Here is a 20,613-nt window from a genome sequence, read left to right as displayed (position 1 = left end):
GCGTGCTTTTATTTTTCTTTCATGGATGCCATGTTCCTTGGAAACTTGTTTAGACCAAGTTCATGGCCTTTTAGGCTCCCTCCGCGTGAATAGTTCACTTTTTGAATAAGAAGTGTTATATGTCACGGGGGAGGGGGGGACATCAGGATGTTAGAGGTGCTTAGGGGGGCGTGGCCAGGCAAGGCTGGGAACCACTGCTCTGGCACCCAGAGTGTCCTCGGGGACACAGGGCGCCCATCTCTCTCCTTAAACAGTGTAGCTCTGGCACCAGGAGGCACTGATGGTCACTGACTAAGGGATCCAGGACTCATGTGGGTTCCAGGGCCCTCCATCCCCAGCCGAGCAACGCCACCTGTGCCAGGAGCCCAGCGGTGACGCCCTCGACCCCGACCCCACGCCAGACCCCTGCCGATGACGCACGTGACACAGGGAGCGACCCGTCTGCCTGTCGAACCCGGAGACTCCGACCCACCTGACAGCGCATCGTAGAACTCGTCCTCGCTGAGGACGCTGGGCGGGGAGCCGGCCACCAGCGACTGCTCTAGCTCATGGTGCTCCGTGGCCAGCGCCTCCAGGGCCTCTGACAGGATCTTGGTTTTCTCCTGCTCCTGCTCCAACTTGAAGTTCCTCGCCTGGAAGGAAACAGGAGAGACTCACTCGGGAGCACGGCTCCAGCTGACTGCACGTCAGAAGTGAAAAGCCGTGCCCTGCGCACGCGGACGAGTGTGCAAAGCTGCGCGGCTGATTCGGTCCTTCCCGGCTCCTCCCAGCAGCTCCGGCGAATGACGGGGGTCGGAGCCGCCAGACACACAGCTCCGAGGACCAGGGTCCTCGTGCACGAGCGTCAGCAGGTCGGGGGTCATGCAGCCCCTTCAGAAACAGCCCCCCCTCAGCATCAGTGCGACATTAAGCCGGTGGGGGGGGGCGGGGTTAAAACCATCAGTAAGTTTTTGAAGAAAATAAAGAACTAAAACCACCCAAGGGGATGACGGGAGCCACTCCGAACCCCCCAGTTCACTCCCACCATCGCTAGCAAGTCCCGTGAAGGGAGGGAGGGGCGGGCAACGAAAACTTAATTTTCACCTTAAAATCCCAGGTTCTGGTTTTGATTTCCTAGTTCACCTTGAACTCAGGACCCCAAGGAAAGGTAAAGTACAAGCAAGGCAGCGCCCGTCGCCAGTCCCACCCCTGCAGGTTGTCCCCTCCCCGATGCCAGGCCGGACCTTCCAGCCAACTGGGCCGTGAGAGGGAGCCGCGGCCCCGCAGAGGGCGGCCGGACAGCGCCGAGTCCGCTCCTGTCTCAATCCCTGCAAGCCCAGCCGGTCCGCACCCGCCGCCTCCAGCCTCCCCCGGGCATCGGGCGGGAGCAGCAGTGGGGTCTCCCGTCGGCCGGCCGCGAGGCATCGAGAAGATCCTGTGGCTGAACCCCGAGCCCGGCACTGAGAGGGCTCCGCTGCGTCTGAGTCCAACACGCCGTCTCCCACTCAGAACCTTCCAACTTGCTTTTTTTTTTTTTTAACAAATTTTTTTAAAATATATATTTTTATTGATTTCAGAGAAGAAGGGAGAGAGAGATAGAAACATCAATGATGAGCGAGAACCATGGATCGACGGCCTCCTGCACGCCCCACTCTGGGGATGGAGTTCACAACCCAGGCCTGTGCCCTGACTGGGAATCGAACCCAGGACCTCCTGGTTCAGCGATCAACACTAACCACTGAGCAACACCAGCTGGGCAAGGTTGAACCTTTGTTGTCCGGGGAACCCTCCAGTCCTCAGGCACCTTCACGTGTATCATTTTAGCAATGAGGTTATTATTAGGAAAAACACCAACAAATGATAAGAAAGAATGAGCAGAGAAGACATGCAGCACTTGGGAAAAAAGGAATACTTACATAATTACAGTTTTTAAGAAACTGCAAAAGCCTGGCCCTGGCTGGTGTGGCCCAGGGGGTGGGGCATCGTCCCGAATGCGGAAAGGGTTGCTGGTTCGATTCCCGTTCAGGGCACAGGCCCAGGTTGCAGCCTCGGCCCCCAGTGGGGGGCGTGCGGGAGGCAGCTCATCAATGTTCCGCTCTCATATCCATGTTTCTCTCTCTCTCTCTCCCTCTCCCTTCTTCTCTCTCTAAAATTGAATTTGTAAAAATCTTAAAAAAAATAAATTGCAAAAGACTTGCAAATGTTCTTATCGTCTAACTTTGATCTCTGAAGCATAAACGCCTTTACTATGGCTGGAGTCAACTTAAAAACAAACTGTTCCTCCTCCCTTTCCTGGGTTACGGAATGCAAACACCTATTTTAAAAACCACCCAATCGAGCACAGTGTCCACAACAGTCCTCTGTGAGGGAGGCCCTGCCAGCGCCGCCCCCGGGGGGCAGCCAGACCCGCCCCCGCTCGCCCTTCCGCGGCACCATGTCAGCTTCTCAGACATCAAAACGCAAACGTGCAGCTGACACTGCCTTTCGGTGCTGTCACCCCTCCCCTCCCTCCCGCGGAGCCACGTGCATCTCCCTGCCGAGGGCACCCAGCGGGTCGCAGGGAAGCGGCAGAGTAAGTGGTCGGGGCCCCAGATGATCCCGTCCCCTCCACAAAGCTCCTCCCAAACCCCACGCGCCCCCATCCACCTGCAACACGCACCCCTGCACCTGCCGCCTCCACACCCGCCGCGCTGTCCCGGGGAGGGAAGGGGAGCAGGGGGAGGAGGCCGGGACCTCGCACTGGCTAGTTCTTGCCTCGTGTCTAACCTGTCCATCTAGGAGTGAGGCTGGGGGTGGGGGGCACCGCCCTGTGGAGGCCGGCTCTGCACCGAGTGAGGGGCCACCGAGGGCGGAGCCGGGCAGTGACACCATTCGGTTTACCGCTCTCTCTCTCTGGCTGACACGTGGGGGAAGAAACCTGCGGGGAGGTCAGGAGTAGAAGAAATAAGGATCCTGCCCAGACCAGACAGTGTGGCTCAGTGGTGAGCGTCGACCTATGATCAGGAGGTCACGGTTCGATTCCCAGTCAGGGTACGTGCCCGGGTTGTGGGCTGGATCCGCAGTGTGGGGCGTGCAGGAGGCAGCCAATCAAGGATTCTCTCTCATCACCGATGTTTCTATCTCTTTCTCCCTCTCCTCTCCTCCCCTCCCCTCCCCTCCCCTCTCTGAAATCAATAAAAAAAATAATTGGGGAAAAAAGATCCCTTAGGAGTACCCTGCAGCCCCCAGGAGAGACGGACCAGAGCAACGAGGTGCGCGGTGGCAGGTCTGGGGGGTGTTGCAGGCCGGCCTGCGACCGCTGGCAGGCTGACTGTGGACATGAGAGAAGAGGCGCCGAGGTGACCCCGGGGTTTGGCCCGGGCAGCGGCAGACAGAGCCGTCACTCACGACCTAACGCGGTGATGACGCGGGAGGGCCGGCAGCCAGGGCACAGCCTAAACAGGACGTGCGAGATGCCATCGCTTCAGAGCCGCCAGGTGGCCCAAACCCAGGCCCAGTTTCCTTCTGACGGAGGAACGAGAAAGCGCCAGCAAAGGAAGCCGCGGGGAGAGCGCAGAGAGCAGGCGTGTGGGGCCCGGGACGTTCCAGGGGGAATAAAAGGAGGAAAGGGATTGACGGTCAGACGCTGAGGACAGACGCGGGTGCGGTGAGGGTCTGCGGGCGGCAGCTCCAGGTCGTGGGGAGCAGACGTTCGAGGCGAAGACCAGCGGCCGCGGGTCGGAAAGTACGCGAAGGAAACGGGAGGGAGGCCCATCCCTGGAGCCTCGCTGACCAGGAGGAGGAAACCCAGGCAGCTGCTGGAGCGGAGGGGCCACGCGTTTCCACACGAGGGGCGACTCCACAGCGAGGGGCGGCCGGTGTGGGGGAGGGGAGCTCCTGCGAGGGGGGCTGGGGTCAGCCCCGTGTGCAGCCAGCCCTCCTAAGGGCTCGGAGGGGCGTCCTTGGCTGCAGGGAGAGGGAAGGGGGTGTGGCACAGGGTCAGGCGGCGGCGGCCCTCTACTTCGAGGAAGGTTGTTTAAATCCGTCTGACAAAATGCGCCTCAGATGTTCTGGGTTCACATTGACTCCTCCGAGCACCACCATCCCGTCGGGAGCCGCCCCCTTTATTTCCAGCTCTTCCTCGGGTGCCTGTGTATTGGGCTCCGTCCTGGACTCGGGCGTAACCAGCTACCCTCCCCCCCGCCCCCCCCCCCGAATTCTTACCCGACCTCATTGCTCCGTCAGCCGCGGGGGGCATGTGAGAAACCGAGAAAGGAGACAGACAATGAGGTCATCGCCGACGGCCGCCTGCGATGTAACAAGAAGCCTCTCCTCTCCTCAGTTTCACAGGACAGGGCCGCCCGATGGAAACGAGGTCACGTCCAGGGCCCCACAGCCTCACTCACCAGCCCGGGTGCCCAGCACAGGGCGGCGGGGAGTGCGGGCTGTGACTGGCTCCTGGCCCGGCTAACAAAGCCCCTTTGCTGGCACTGCCACGTCCTCGCTCTGGTCCCGCCACAGGAAAGGCAACCCACTGGGAGCTCCCGGGTCCCCTCTGCCGGAGGCCCTGCCCCCCCGGGAGACTGGCGTGTGGGTGCGGACTCGCTGACGGCTCTGAGTAACAGGCCCCCAGGGGGCTCGTTAAACTGAATGTCGGCTGGTGACCTGGGGGCGACTCCAAGGTTAACTTCAGACACATGGGCCCAGGGAGAATTTGGGGGTAACTGGATACGCCCGAGTCCAGGACGGAGCCCAATACACAGGCACCGGAGAAAGAGCTGGAAATAAGGGGGGGCACCTTAAAGAAGGGGGTCGTCGTGCTGGGAAGAATCAATACAAACCCAGAGTATCTGATGCTCATTCTGTCAGATGGATTTAAAACAACCCCATGGAGATAAAATCAACTGGAGATGAGCACTAGATACAACAATGTAATAAGGAAGTTTAGGTTTTACATTTCTTAAAAAAACAAAAGGAGAAAAGAGAAATGTCTTTTGAAACAGAAGTACTGCTCACGTCCACATAAGCTACCAACAGTCGACTTCACACACATTCAGCCCGCGGCCTTGTTCAGCGGACGGTCCTGCCATTGAAAATACGCAGGAGCAAGAGATCATAAAACCTGCTGATCAGAACACTCACTGAGGAACGCCTACCGTAAATTAAATGTCCAAAACCACAGGCATGTTACACTCCAGAAACAGCCCTTCGCAGGTTTATAATCCCAAAAGCCCTATGCACCTCAATGTATAATTTCCAATGTATAAGATCCTAGATTACAATATAATGTATTAAAGTGTCAAAAGGTAAATTACAGACCAAAATGTTAAACTGCCGTGTACAGTAATAAGTCAATTTGGCTACATCAGAATGGTAAAATTCTAAGCCAACCTATTTAATACAGATTCTGAAATTCTTACACGTCTGCTTTTTATCGTGTCTCTTTAACTCCCCACTAAATAGTCATTCTGACTGTATTCCCACTGCAAGGATGGTGCCAGGGACCTGCGCAGAGGGAAGTACAAAGTAACATTTTCCAGTGAATAAACACCAAGGTGTGGAGAAGCAGGACAGGCAGAGGCGCCCAGAAGCGATGCAAAGGAACTCTGTGCAATGAGATCCTGCAGCCAGCTTTACAAGCACCTCAAAGCTGACCAGGAAGGTGATCATTTCACAGTGCAGGACCCTGAGTAAAAATGCCTCCAAAAACCTCATTATTCTTAACTTCAGTAAAAGAGTTTATTTAGCAAAGAAAGGCCTTTGCCTCACAGGGTCTGCACAGAAAGACGTGCTGTGTACACAGGGCTACTTCCACGTCTAGGACTAACCAAGTGCCCGCGTGGCATTTAGTGTAAAAGGCACTTACATGCTGGTAGGCCGTAGGCCCTCATCGCAGCCCCGTGAGGAATGTATATATTTGTACAAACTGAATATCATCAAGTTTTTACTTGCCAAAGGTTAGCAGGGAATAAGAACTCAGTATGAATCTTTAGGAGCTGATGTTTGCATTATCAGGTTTTTCTGCAAAACGTCGCATCGGACCTGAAAGGGCGGCGGCGAGGCACTGAAACAGCGAGGCTGTGCCGGTGGCCGCACCACCTGCACGTGCCCTTCTCCTCCGGCCCAGCAGGACCGCGGGCCCCAGCCCTGGTGCGGAGCCCAGGCCGAGGTTCGAGGTTCGGTGAGGCACCCCTGTCTTGCCTTGCCTGGTGTCTGAGCTCCTGCCTAAAAATAGCCTCGTCTTATATAATCCCGCACAGGCTCCTGCGGCGTGTGAACCCCGGGATGTCTGACCCGCTGCCTCCTGCACGCCCCCCGGGGGACGAGCTCTGTGCCCAAAGGAGGTGCACAGTACTTTCCAGAAGCAGAGACGTTGCATCACCAGCTAACAGGCCTCATTCCAGGTGTTCCCCAAGGGCTCTGTCGTTGATGTTTCTGTGGAGAAAAATAAAACCCCAGGAAAACTCTCCCGGCTCTAACGTCCAAGGAAACGGAGAGGTTATTTATACCCAATAAGACACCTCAGGGCCGTCCAGTGAATCTTCACGGACATGTAACCCTGTAGCTGGCGTCACTGCCTCGTCTGCTGTGTCCCCCTGAGCCCCTCTCCCAGCCTCCCCGCAGGCAGCCCTGCCCAGATTTCTGTCCCCAGGAGTGAGGTCTGTCTGTCTGTAAAGGGCAAGGCCGTGGACCCGGTGGGGTGGGCTCTTCTGTTCTGGCTTTTTTCAAGGATGACGTTCTGCAGAGGCATCCGTACCGCGGCCCAGAGCCACCCACCAGCGCACACGTTCTCAGCAATGCACCCCCCGGCGCTTCGTCCTATGCGAGCAAACCTACACGGTCAGCCTACACACACGCGGGCTCTGTGGTACCGCCTAACACACACGCGGGCTCTGTGGTACCGCCTACCACCACGTGGGCTCTGTGGTACCGCCTACCACACACGTGGGCTCTGTGGTACCGCCTACCACCACGTGGGCTCTGTGGTACCGCCTACCACACACGTGGGCTCTGTGGTACCACCTACCACCACGTGGGCTCTGTGGTACCACCTACCACCACGTGGGCTCTGTGGTACCGCCTACCACACACGCGGGCTCTGTGGTACCGCCTACCACCACGCGGGCTCTGTGGTACCGCCTACCACCACGCGGGCTCTGTGGTACCGCCTACCACACACGCGGGCTCTGTGGTACCGCCTACCACCACGCGGGCTCTGTGGTACCGCCTACCACACACCTGGGCTCTGTGGTACCGCCTACCACACACGCGGGCTCTGTGGTACCGCCTCCCACACACGCGGGCTCTGTGGTACCGCCTACCACCACGCGGGCTCTGTGGTACCGCCTACCACACACGCGGGCTCTGTGGTACCGCCTACACACACGCGGGCTCTGTGGTACCGCCTACCACCACGCGGGCTCTGTGGTACCGCCTACCACACACGCGGGCTCTGTGGTACCGCCTACCACACACGCGGGCTCTGTGGTACCGCCTACACACACGCGGGCTCTGTGGTACCGCCTACCACACACGCGGGCTCTGTGGTACCGCCTACCACACACGCGGGCTCTGTGGTACCGCCTACACACACGCGGGCTCTGTGGTACCGCCTACCACACACGCGGGCTCTGTGGTACCGCCTACCACACCGCGGGCTCTGTGGTACCGCCTACCACCACGCGGGCTCTGTGGTACCGCCTACCACACACGCGGGCTCTGTGGTACCGCCTACCACACACGCGGGCTCTGTGGTACCGCCTACCACCACGCGGGCTCTGTGGTACCGCCTACACACACGCGGGCTCTGTGGTACCGCCTACACACACGCGGGCTCTGTGGTACCGCCTACACACACGCGGGCTCTGTGGTACCGCCTACCACACACGCGGGCTCTGTGGTACCGCCTACCACACACGCGGGCTCTGTGGTACCGCCTACCACACACGCGGGCTCTGTGGTACCGCCTACACACACGCGGGCTCTGTGGTACCGCCTACACACACGCGGGCTCTGTGGTACCGCCTACCACACACGCGGGCTCTGTGGTACCGCCTACCACACACGCGGGCTCTGTGGTACCGCCTACCACACACCTGGGCTCTGTGGTACCGCCTACCACACACCTGGGCTCTGTGGTACCGCCTACCACACACCTGGGCTCTGTGGTACCGCCTACCACACACCTGGGCTCTGTGGTACCACCTACAAGGTGAGGTTCAAGCAAACACGGGAGGAGATGGTGCCATCAGGAGAAGGGCAAACACGAGAGGATGTGGCTGCTGGGGGCGTGGGTGTGACATGGACTGTTCACAGCGAGCGTGTTGTGTGCGCAGGAGCCATGCCCCCTGAAGTCCTGATCAGAGTGAACGCACAAGCCCGTCACAGAGCCGTTTGCTGTAAGTGCCACGCAGCACGCACTGCAGGTGCCATACTCCCATACGACGGCAGGCCAGTGAGTCTGTTGCACCAGCATCACCTCATCACGTGAGTGGAGCCCTGGGCGAGACGTGTGCCGACGTGAGGGGGGCTGCAGCACCCCAGGCCACAGGCTGGCTCAGCACCACGGGCACCCCACGGACCACCTCGTGCACCAGGCCCAGCGCCACCGGGCGTCCTTCCGGGCGCAGACTCCTAGCGCACATCTCTCCTCACTGCGCTGCGATCGTCCCGCACAACAGACCTGACTCCCAGCCCCCGTCCTGACGCTCCACCCGGGCTCCCGAACACCCTCCTGCACACGCTGAGCACGGAGCCAGGAAGACAGTCTGCTTGCACGGGCTCTGGGGTTTATTCTGTTTTGACCAGAGTTTTCACCTTCTCAAGGGGGCTGGGGAGGAGGACAAGCTGGGATCACGAACTCGTCTGAGGACAACATCTGATACCAGAAAGCCGTGCGCCCCAGGCCTCGCAGTCCCGGCTCAGGAGGGCCCTCCACGGGGCCGCAGGAGACCAGCCCGGGAGGCTCTGTTGGCACTTACAGCCCGAAGACGAGCATTCTTATTGTAACAGCCTGTGTTTATTTTCACAAAATGCAAACCTCGTCCTGGCCAGCTTGTCTCAGTGGATAGAGCGTCGGCCTGCGGACTGAAGGGCCCAGGTTCGATTCCAGTCAAGGGCACATGCCGGGGGTGTGGGCTCAATCCCCAGTGTGGGGCATGCAGGAGGCAGCCGATCAATGATTCTCTCTCATCACTGATGTTTCTCTCTCTCTCTCCCTCTCCCTTCCTCTCTGAAATAATAATAAAAAAATACAAATCTCATGAGCAAATAAAATTAAACAAGTGATTTGAAAATTTCCGAAGTCCTAAAGCAATGGACATGGGTTCTTATTTTTCCTGCTTTGGGGGCACTTAAAATGTATTTTCTGATTTTTTAAAAGGAATGAAAACGCCCAGTGCCTGTGAGCTGATGCCCACACGCCTTCCGGCCCAGCAGGGAACACCTTCCAGCAGAGGGAGTCGGTCCCTCCCCCGCGCTCCTCTGGGTGACACGTCTGTGATGGGAACAGCAGCAGGAGGAGCGGGTCAGTACGTAGGTGTGTTTGCCGCAGGCCAGGTGCTCTGATAAGCGATAAGTGCTTGGAATACCATCCCACTCCTCCCCCAGTCCTGCAGGCATGGTATTATGATGGGGAAACTCACGCATTCCTACCACTCCAGCTCCCCAGGCTCACGTAACTAGCAAGTGACAGCGCCGCACCCCACCCGGGCTGCCCCAGTCTCCCAGCTCTTGGCCTACACGCTCACGGTGTCTGTGTTCACAGGCATAAGAGGGTCGTCCAGCCGCAGGAAGCTGGAGGGGGTTCTGCAAATGGAAGAAAATTAGGTGGCCTTCAATATTCCTTTTATAATTTTGTGATTATATTCTCCCGAGGTCCCATCTTATTTTTAGCATTGTCCTTCAACTTCATTGTTTCTAGGAATTCTGTGCTCTTAGGTATGGCTAAGTATCAACTAATAACTTCACTACAGACACATCCATTCCGTCATTTTAATGCTCAGTGGCCCGCTCTCTGGTTGTGAGTGACCTGGTTCATTATTCGTCCCACGTACAGGTCCACGCAGGTTTGCCCTTTCTCAAGCTATTCATGTCCTTGACGCATATTCTGTGTCGGTGGTGATTCAGCCACGTCTCCATTTCCCCGTGCAGTCAAGAAAAGTTATTTCCAACTACATAATGACCTTTCAAAAACAACGGCAAATCAACATTTGGAACTGAAAGTACAGAAAGATGGCACGTATGAAAGTAGAATACAGACCCAGGCCCACACGGAGGGGGCCCACGCGACCTCACGGCACACGCCTGCCCCGTGCAGCTCTTCTCACCCACTGCAGGCAGGGGGAGGGGGGCGGGGAGCGGGGTACGGGGAACCCCTGAGCAGCTGGAAGAGCGGCAGGAAGCCACTGCTCTGCAGGCAGTGAGGGTCCCTGTAAAAGGGGGGCCGGCAGTCCCGGGGTAGCATTTGGATAGAAAAAGTGAAGCTCTGCTTACGAACACGTTTCCCACACCACACACCCATCAGGATGGCTACTGCACAAGTAACACACACACACACACACACACACACACACACACACAAAGTCACAAGTGCTGGGAGGATGAGAGAATCGAGCACGGTGCCTGCTGGCGGGGATGTAAACGGACGCAGCCACTGGGGAAACAGTGTGCGAGGCCTCAGACACTACCCACAGAATCCCACGTGGTTCAGCAATGCCACGGAGTGTGCAGCTCAGAGAACTGAAAGCAGAGACGCAGGAATGCGCACACGCGTGTTCCTAGCAGCGACAGTCACAGCAGCCGAAGGTGAAATCAGCCGGCTGCCCCGCCGACAGATGGTGCGTGAACAGCACGTGGTGCAGACGTGCCACGGACTGTGTTCTTCAGCCTCCAAAGGAAAGGGGTTCTGACACATACAACACCGATGACGCCTGAAGGCATCATGCTGACTGAGATAAAAGAGCCACACAAAATACACGGTGTGACGCCACTCACAGGACTCCCCAAACAGAATCACCCTCCCTGAAACCACGCAGGCACAGGGCACTCCGCAGCGACCTGGACCGGCAAGGTGGCTATGAACGCAGAGCCGCGTGCAGGTTCCAGGCAGGACCACAATGCGGCAGAGCCACCCAGATGCTGCGGACGAGCCCCCTGGCGTGAGATCTCTTTAGGCCAACAGAGCGAGAAACAGAATCACACCCTTTCAATTGCCCACAAGGAAGAAACATCTCTCAGTTCTTTAAGGAAAACAAACACCCCCTCGCCCTTCGCTCTCACTCCTCACAGTGGTACATGGGGAAATGCAAGTACTTGGGAGCAAAACAGCCAGTAATGTCATCAAACGCAGCATTTTCCATGGCCCTCCATAAAACTTGAGGGTATAATTCAAATTCACACCTGAGTGAGGGCCGCTTTCCAGGAAACTAAGGAAATATGGCTCAGACTGTAGCATTCTGGGAGTCTAGTTTCATTTTAGGATTAAACTGCAAAGAGCTAGAGAAATGGTTAAATCCCACATCACCCAGAAATGTGGCCTCTACAAGCAGCTGCCACCAGCACAGACGGTCGCCAAGAGCCTGGCCCAGGGGCGGGGGCACCGTCTGAGGCAGGATTCCCGGCCGCTGCGTGTTTCCCCAGGTGGCACCCTGTGTCAGACCAAGACGCTCTCACCTGGGCCCAGCTCTGAGTACGATGGTCTGGCTGTCCCGATGGTCTGGCTGTCCCGGTCCCTGTCCCCAGTCCAGGCCACACGGGATGCAGGGCTGCTCTCCAGCGCTGAACGTGGCAGACGCTGGGTGAGCCCAACGTCACCTCCCAGCTGCATCGCTCGGCAGCCTGACCCTCCCAGGCCTCCCGCCCCCTCGGAAACGAAGGAGATTTCACACATGTCGGTGCCGGCGCCCAGGTGCGGTGGTGCCTGTCCTGCCTGTGGATGGATCCCTTTCTTGCCTCCTCCCCCTTGTCCTTGCCTCCCCGGGGTCCGCCCCGTCCGATCCTTGGAGGGTTTTCCATGGTCCGACCCACGCATTCCACTGGCTCTTTCCCTCTCAGAACCGTGGCTCCAGCACCAGAGAGGAGACGGATGAGCTTGTCCGATTCTCCTCAGATGCTCAGAGGGGCACCCTGTTCACCCCAGGATCTTCGCTGCTCCTCGTATGGCCCAGCTGATGACGCCGTCAGGGAGAATGTGGGGAGCACTGGGCAGGGGCGTCGGAAGGGTGCCGACCTGCGTCATCAGGAGCCCTGAGGGGGGGGCTCCAGGTCAGGGCCCTTTTCTTGCTTGGTGACACCGGGCCAGGTGGCCCCAGGCCTCGCGTTCCTGTGGGACACAGCCCCCCCTCCACGACCTGCCCTGGGGCTCACAGGAGATCAGGATAAATGTTCGTTTCTATAAGCGCGTTTCCTGGGCTTTATTTTCAGAAAAATAACTTGAAAGGATTTTGTGCTCAGTTCAGGCAGCGAGAAGTGGAGGAAATGTGGTCTGTGCCGGGAAGCCCCGACGGGAGAGCTGTGGGGTGTGGGTCAGAAGCCCCCCTGACGGGGGAGCCGTGGGGTGTGGGTCAGAAGCCCCCCCCGCCGGGGGAGCCGTGGGGTGTGGGTCAGAAGCCCCCCCCGCCGGGGGAGCCGTGGGGTGTGGGTCAGAAGCCCCCCCCCGCCGGGGGAGCCGTGGGGTGTGGGTCAGAAGCCCCTGACGGGAGAGCCGAGGGGTGTGGGTCAGAAGCCCCGACGGGAGAGCCGAGGGGTGTGGGTCAGAAGCCCCCGACGGGGGAGCCGGGGGGTGTGGGTCAGAAGCCCCCGACGGGAGAGCCGGGGGGTGTGGGTCAGAAGTCCCCGACGGGAGAGCCGTGGGGTGTGGGTCAGAAGCCCCCCCCGCCGGGGGAGCCGTGGGGTGTGGGTCAGAAGCCCCCCCGACGGGGGAGCCGTGGGGTGTGGGTCAGAAGCCCCGACGGGAGAGCCGAGGGGTGTGGGTCAGAAGCCCCGACGGGAGAGCCGAGGGGTGTGGGTCAGAAGCCCCCCCGACGGGAGAGCCGGGGGGTGTGGGTCAGAAGCCCCCGACGGGGGAGCCGAGGGGTGTGGGTCAGAAGCCCCCCCCGACGGGAGAGCCGAGGGGTGTGGGTCAGAAGTCCCCCCGACGGGAGAGCCGGGGGGTGTGGGTCAGAAGCCCCCCCCGACGGGAGAGCCGAGGGGTATGGGTCAGAAGTCCCCCCGACGGGAGAGCCGAGGGGTGTGGGTCAGAAGCCCCCGACGGGAGAGCCGGGGGGTGTGGGTCAGAAGACCCCCCGACGGGAGAGCCGGGGGGTGTGGGTCAGAAGCCCCCGACAGGAGAGCCGGGGGGTGTGGGTCAGAAGCCCCCGACGGGAGAGCCGAGGGGTGTGGGTCAGAAGCCCCCGACGGGAGAGCCGGGGGGTGTGGGTCAGAAGTCCCCCCGACGGGAGAGCCGGGGGGTGTGGGTCAGAAGCCCCCGACGGGGGAGCCGGGGGGTGTGGGTCAGAAGCCCCCCCCGACGGGAGAGCCGAGGGGTGTGGGTCAGAAGACCCCCCGACGGGAGAGCCGAGGGGTGTGGGTCAGAAGTCCCCCCGACGGGAGAGCCGAGGGGTGTGGGTCAGAAGCCCCCCCGACGGGAGAGCCGAGGGGTGTGGGTCAGAAGTCCCCCCGACGGGAGAGCCGGGGGGTGTGGGTCAGAAGCCCCCGACGGGAGAGCCGGGGGGTGTGGGTCAGAAGTCCCCCCGACGGGAGAGCCGAGGGGTGTGGGTCAGAAGCGCCCCCCGACGGGAGAGCCGAGGGGTGTGGGTCAGAAGCCCCCCGACGGGGGAGCCGTGCGGGGGGTGGGAGTGGCAGGCTCCGCTCTGCTCAGGGGCTGAGCCAGGCCCGGGAGGCGCCCTCCTCCCCAGAAGGGAGCAGCTCACAGCCACCCTGACCCCCTCCCTACCCCCATGACCGGGTCCTTTGCCTGTGATCTGTTGCTGTCGGGTCTCTGCCTTCCTGCGCTTCCTGGAGGCACTAGCCTTCCCTTTAGTGGTTTCGGGAGAGACTTTTTGTTGTTGTTCTGGCTCTAAACAGTTGGATAAAAATTAAGCTTGTGAATATGTTTAGTCACAGTTCTTCCTGTGACAGAAGCAATGTAACTCTGAGCATTGTCTTCCTCATTTGTGTCCTTCCTCGTGCATGGATCCGCACTCACAATCCCTGGATCACAGGCTCGGCCATCGATGGGGGCACCTGGTCTGGCCGTCTTCATCTCGCGGCAGCCCCACCCTCAGGGCTCCTGACGGCGCAGGTTGGCACCCTACCACCCCATCTGCTGCCACCAGCCAAGGACCAAGGGACGGAAAGAGGCTGTGAGGGTGACGGGAAAGGAGGAGGAGGAGGGAGCAGCAGGTGGAAATGGAAAAGACGATAAAAATACCAAGCAAAGGCTGGCCCGTGTAGCTCAGTGGCTGAGCATCACCTAGGAGCCAGGAGGTCAGGGTTCGATTCCCGGTCAGAGCACAGGCCCAGGCTGTGGGCTCCATCCCCAGTGTGGGGCGTGCAGGAGGCAGCCAATCCATGATTCTCTCTCATCATTGATGCTTCTCTCTCCCTCTCCATCTCCCTTCCTCTCTGAAATCAATAAAAATATACGTTTTTTTAAATGCCAAGCAATGGAAACAAGGAGGAGCTGGGTAAGAGAAAAATGTGTGAGCAGCCACACCTTCCTGGCCTCAGGGGTGCTGAACCCCAGGAGGGCGGGCCTGTCCGCCACACAGAGACCTCATCCAGAGAGCGTCTAGGACGGCCGCTGCGAGCACCTGGAAGGAAGTCATGGGCAGCGCTGGCTGGGGCGGTTCACTAAGTCACAAAACTGGGACTAAAAAATACACGATCTGAAATCTGGAAAAGAACACATTTTGAGCACATTATCCGCTATCCAGAGACAAAGGCTAAGACATGTGAAGATCCTAGGGAAACATGAACTAAAAAGCGAGAGAGTCAGTAACAACGAACTTAAAAGAAAAAGACGGCATAAAGCTAAACACGGTTCTTCAAAAAAAACAGCCAAGCAAAGCTGAACGAGACTCGTTTTTAAGAGAGAGATTTCTTTGGAAACATCCACATAAGTATTCGGGAAAGAGGATACAGATTAGGATAAAGCACGCACGACTACAGGTCCAGCCTCAGTTGCGAAGATCGTTCTTAAAATATTACCAACATCTCTACATTTCAAAACCTGAGTGAAAAAATAAATTCCTGGAAATACGGACCATGTGAAAATGGACACAAAAGGACCAGGAGGGGCGCTCACGGCCTGTCCCGGGGCCATGACACCCCCACACTGAGCTCTGAGGAAACCCCTCCCTCAAGAACAGACGCTGAAACCCCAAGAAACCAAACCGGGGAGAAGGTCACAGAAACGCGGCCGCCCGAGCCAGTCTGCTCAGGGCACAGGGTGGCTGAGCACCACAAAGTGTCACTGGCCACCTGAGCAATTTTTTAAGAAGCTTAATAGAAGCAGAAGGAACATCTGATAAAACTCAGCACCCCTTTCAGGATTAAAAAAAAAAATTCAACAATGTAAGGACAAACGGGAACTTTGTTCATCTGATGAATGGTATTTACTGAGCATCATTCCTGACAGCGAATCCTAGAGCTAGAAGCAGCCTCCCGGAACCCAGGGAGCAGCCCGGACCCCTCCGCTTCGGGCAGCTCTGTCCTGAGCCCCGTCCACCCGGCTTCGGGCAGCTCTGTCCTGAGCCCCGTCCACTTGGCCTCGGGCAGCTCTGTCCTGAGCCCCGTCCACCCGGCTTCGGGCAGCTCTGTCCTGAGCCCCGTCCACCCGGCTTCGGGCAGCTCTGTCCTGAGCCCCGTCCACCCGGCTTCGGGCAGCTCTGTCCTGAGCCCCGTCCACCCGGCTTCGGGCAGCTCTGTCCTGAGCCCCGTCCACTTGGCCTCGGGCAGCTCTGTCCTGAGCCCCGTCCACCCGGCTTCGGGCAGCTCTGTCCTGAGCCCCGTCCACGCGGCTTCGGGCAGCTCTGTCCTGAGCCCCGTCCACCCGGCTTCGGGCAGCTCTGTCCTGAGCCCCGTCCACCCGGCTTCGGGCAGCTCTGTCCTGAGCCCCGTCCGCCGCTGCTGCCATCAGCAACCAGAGAAGCGGGGACGCGGTGCAGGGACTGAGAGACAGGACCAACGCTGTCTTCCCTCAGAGGCCGGAGGCAGCTTCCCTCTTTCTGCTCTCACTTCCCACTCTCTTCCTCGCCAGCTGCAATCTGGCTTCTCCGCATCCTGTGTCCAAACAGCATTGACCGCTGGCTGCCCACCCATAACCCCAGGTCAGCTCCCATCGCAACCCCTGACCATCTCCGGCCTCTCCTCCTGCTCCCACTGCTCCGTCCCAGGCCCCCGCCTCCCCTGCTGCCACTTGACTTCTAATGTCAGACCCGTCCATTCCTCCCAGCCCTTTCCAGCCGCTCTGCTCCTTCCTGGGGGGGGGGGGGGGGGGGATTACTGACTCCTTCGCCCCCACCCCACGCATGTCCAGGGGACTCCCTAAACCAGTGGTGCCCACACTGCATTGGGACAAGGACACCCTGACTTGGGTGCCATCATGTCCAAAGGGGAACCCACCCTCCTACCCCCTTTACTACCCCTTCCTTTACCTTCTACCCAGTGACTCGGGCCCACACCTGGCATCTGCGATGCCGCACCCCCCCTCCCTCCCGCCCCCCAGCCCCTCCAGCATCAGCTTGTTTACATCCTGTTTACATCCTTGCCTCGCGAGGGCCTCCCTGGCACTGGCTCCCCTTCCTTTCCACTGTCGCCTGGAATTCCGCACCTGCTCCCAAGGCCTGTCCTCCCTCCTTCCCGGGGGAGCAAATCCGATTAAATCTCCGCTGACCACATCTCTCCCAGAGTCTAGCTGCCCCAGTTAAGATCCCGACTCTTCAGGCTGCTTCAGTCTTTCAGAAGCCCCTGCTGCTGTTCCTCTAGCCCGGACACCCCTGCCCCACCCCCGGCTCCGTCCTAAGGCTGTACGGACAAGGCAGGCATCGGCAGACACTGAATGGAGGAAAGCCCTCCAACATTCCACGGCGCGTCCCACAGGAAGCGCTGCATGAAGGACAGGTGCCGAGCTATGGGGGCCACCACAGAATGCACGGGAGGCACCGGCTCAACCTGTGCAGCTAGAAGAGAGGAAGCTGTCTGCCTCTAACTCACTCTCAAGCCTCAGCTACTGGCTCCCCGAGAGGAACCTGGTGGGAAGGAAACAACCCACCCCCACGGCAGCACCGGTGCCAGCGATGCAAACTCATCAGGACGGATCCTGGGTCACATCAAGCATGAGAAGCCACACACGTGCGCACGCACGCACACATGCACAGACCTGCGCACACCACACGCACACGCGCATGCACACATGCAGACATGCACACACGCACACATGCACACACCGCACGCACGCACAAAGTGCACACAAGCATGCACACAAGTGCACCCGCACGCACAACTATATGCACACACATGCATGCACACATACACGCACACAAGTGCACAGACATGCACACACCACACGCACACGCACACAAGTGCACACACAAGTGCACACACAAGTGCATGCACGCATGCACACAAGTGTGCGCACACGCACACAAGTATATGCATGCACACACATGCATGCACACATACACGCACACATGCACCCATGCACGACACACATGTGCACAAACGTACGCACGCGCGTGCACGCACATGCACACACACGTACATGCTGCTAATTAAAACCTTACATATTTTTTGTTCAAAATGCCACAAAAGTTACCAAAATAAAAACCAGCTTCATTTTACATCTTTATTTAGCTTATGTCCTAGCTGTTTCCAAAATTAATTGGTATATTTCTGGATGACACATACAAGTTAAAAATGTGGGAATGTGTGTTGAATAATGCAGACCAAATAAAAAGACTACATTTCTACTTTTTAAAGGAATCAAGGCTTTCTTACAATCCTCATGGAGCTGATACACGCAATGACACGCCCGAGTGCCAGAGGCACAGGTAAGTTACCGGAGCGTGTGCGTGGCACACGGCACACGGCACACGCAGAGCTGAGCATGTTGCACAATCATGTCCCCGATGTTCTGTGAGCAGCGTGTGGCGTGTAAACGACCCTGAACTGCTCACAGTCCCCGGGGACAGCCACAGGCCTTGGCTTTTAACGTGGAACCTGAGGCCTGTGCGCCCCCATTCTGCGAGGGCGAGAGGCTGGGGGTCCCTGTCCACACCCAAGACAGCCCCCAAATTAGCCCTAAAGGGCCCCGGGCCTGGATCAGCCTGACAGCGCCTCCGGGGCCCCGTGTCCGGCCAGGGCAAGGCTGGACAAGGCCCCGTCCCGGGTGCCCGTCCCACCAAACCTCCGCGCACTCGCCACCAGCTCCAGCGGAGCTCAGACACGAGGGGCCGGTGAGGACCCTGGTGTGAGCTCAACCGCGGAGAAATCTGCATCTAGATTCCTGGGTCGCCTCACGTGACACCGCCAACGCGCATTTCAGGCATTTTTCCCGTTTGGGGAAGGTCCCAGAAGGCGATGCTGGTCCCCGGAAAAGCAGGTCCTGTCCCCTCCAACCTCACTCTCATCGGAAACTCCAATCGCGTTAGGCGCTGGCTCCCCGGCACCCCGCCCCCCTCCCCCCAAACCCAGAAAAACACCCGCGACCCAAACATGCTCTGAGCGCCAGGCGCTGATTCTCCTGGGTCTGGGTTCGGGTTCGGCTACAAAGACCGCCTGTGAGTCATCAACATCCTCCAGCAAAACAAAGTTGGGAGCCCCCCCTCCCCCGCCTGTCCGTCACGCGTGCATTTCCTGCGTTTTCTGGGACCGTCGGTGGCTGCCGATGTCGGCCGACCGGCAGCCCCACGAAAGGTGACCGCGTCCTCCCCGCCTCCCCGCCCCGACCTGCCCCCGCGTCAAGGTGAAAGGGGCGCGTCCCCGGCTGCCTGCTGGGACCCGAGGGCCTGGAGCCCAGGGAGACCGGGCCTGTCCCCTCCCGCGCCCGCGGCCGCGCTGGCCTCCAGCTGTTCCAGGATCCGCTCGCAGCCCCATCGCCGTGGCCGCCCCTCCCGCCGGCGTCCCCCTCCCCCTCCTGCCCAGCTCCCCCTCCCCTTCCCGCCGGCGTCCCCCTCCCCCTCCTGCCCAGCTCCCCCTCCCCTTCCCGCCGCCACCCCGCCCCGCGCGCCCACCCACCTGGGCCGGTCCGGGGTCCGGGGTCCGGGGTCCGGGGTCCGGGATCCGGGATCCGGGCGCCGCTCCGCCTGCTCCTCCGCCGGCTCCGAGTGCGCTCGGCCTGCTCCGCCTCCGCAGCCCGGCCCGCACCCGGGCGCCGCAAGGTCCCCTAAGTCACCTTCGCGCGGCCCGCCCCGTCCGGGCGAGGTCAGGGGGGCGGCCCTCCCCGCGGGGCGCTGACTCGGCGAGGTCCCGGCCTGGGCGCTGGGCCGCCTCCGGGGGCAGGGCTGGGCGCGGGCACGGCCTGCAGCGGCGCGGCTGCGGGGCCTCGGCCTCCTCCCGCCTCCCCCTGCGTCCGGGAGGCGCAGGTAGGACCAGCCGGGCAGAGCCGCGAGCAGCGGCTCCGGGAACGGGGGAGGCTGGCAGGGAGTTGGGGGGGGCGGGCAGGGAGCCGGGAGGGAGGCGGCAGGAAACGCCACCGCGCATCCCGCAGAGGCCGCGGGTCCGGGCGGCGCGCTGAGCCCTCTGCTGGAGAAGCCGGCCCTGCAACTTCCAAACGCTGCCCGGCCGCCCCGGGGAGCGAGGAACCCCCTCCCGGCGCCCCCCCACCTCCCGGCGGCCCCCCCACCTCCCCGCGGCCCCCCCCACCTTCCCGCGGGCCCCCCCCACCTCCCCGCGGCCCCCCACCTCCGGGATGAGGGACACTTGGTCTCACACCAAGTCCAGTCGTTGCCGATTCTGAAATAAAGGCTGCGCTGCCCTCCGCTCGCTGTGCTGTGCGCGGCCTGGGCCACTGGGACCCAGAAAGGAAGGGGGAACAGCAGCACCCCCCGCCCCCCGTGAGCCCCACGTCGGAACGGACTGACCGCAGCCAGACTTGGGGTAGACAGGGGCGAAGGGCAGGACCCCCCCCCCACCAGCCCCAGTGGAGGTCCCCCGGTGGCGATCCTGGTGAACAGGGAGGCTGTGGACAGTGAGGGGGACTTTCTGTCCAGCAGCAGCTTTAACCCTTTCCAATGCGGGCGAAGCTGCCCTCGAACTTCCAGGACGAGTCACACTGGACAGAACCGACCACCTGCTGGCGGCCCCGGTGCGCTCGCTCCCAGGGCGGTGGGCCACAGACCAGGGCCCAGCCAGGCGTCCTCAGGGAATCCCCCAACCACGCCATGGCCCGCGACTCGAAAGCTGGCTTGCTTTCTCTTTTCTTTTTAAATAGTAAATTTCCAAAAGCCTGGCTTGGTAAGGAGGAGCCCTGGCTGCAGAGTCTCCTGGGCCCTGAGCGCGGGAGGAGGGGCTCCGTTTACAAGGCAAACGCACCACAACCAACACCACAGGCCCTGCCACCGGGCTGCGCTGAGGCCCTCAGTCGCCTGCGGGCTCTGGGAAGGAGCCTCATGGTGGAGTGGAATCCCCACACACCTTCAGTTGGTTCGAGTCACGAAGGCAGAGCTGCTGGCC

At 60.2% G+C, this 20,613-nt stretch overlaps 1 protein-coding gene across 8 annotated transcripts in view; it reads right to left on the bottom strand.

The window, feature by feature from the left end:
* OSBPL1A (oxysterol binding protein like 1A) overlaps nucleotides 1-20,613 on the bottom strand; it is a 107,040-nt gene that overhangs the window by 44,261 nt on the left and 42,166 nt on the right. For 6 of the 8 annotated variants that reach the window (XM_036321053.1, XM_036321055.1, XM_036321054.1 and 3 more), the window contains one exon: nucleotides 473-632. In XM_036321053.1, the coding sequence (XP_036176946.1) occupies nucleotides 473-632 (160 nt within the window). Of the gene's footprint in view, nucleotides 1-472; nucleotides 633-19,176; nucleotides 19,595-20,613 lie in introns of those variants that run through there. The other 2 variants (XM_036321061.1, XM_036321060.1) reach the window with 2 other exon arrangements.

Source organism: Myotis myotis, unplaced genomic scaffold (genome assembly GCF_014108235.1).
Source record: "Myotis myotis isolate mMyoMyo1 unplaced genomic scaffold, mMyoMyo1.p scaffold_m19_p_9, whole genome shotgun sequence".
In the NCBI taxonomy this organism is placed as follows: Eukaryota; Metazoa; Chordata; class Mammalia; order Chiroptera; family Vespertilionidae; genus Myotis; species Myotis myotis.
The sequence above is the reverse complement of the archived record's forward strand: the minus strand, read 5'-3'. Positions and strand labels throughout refer to the sequence as shown.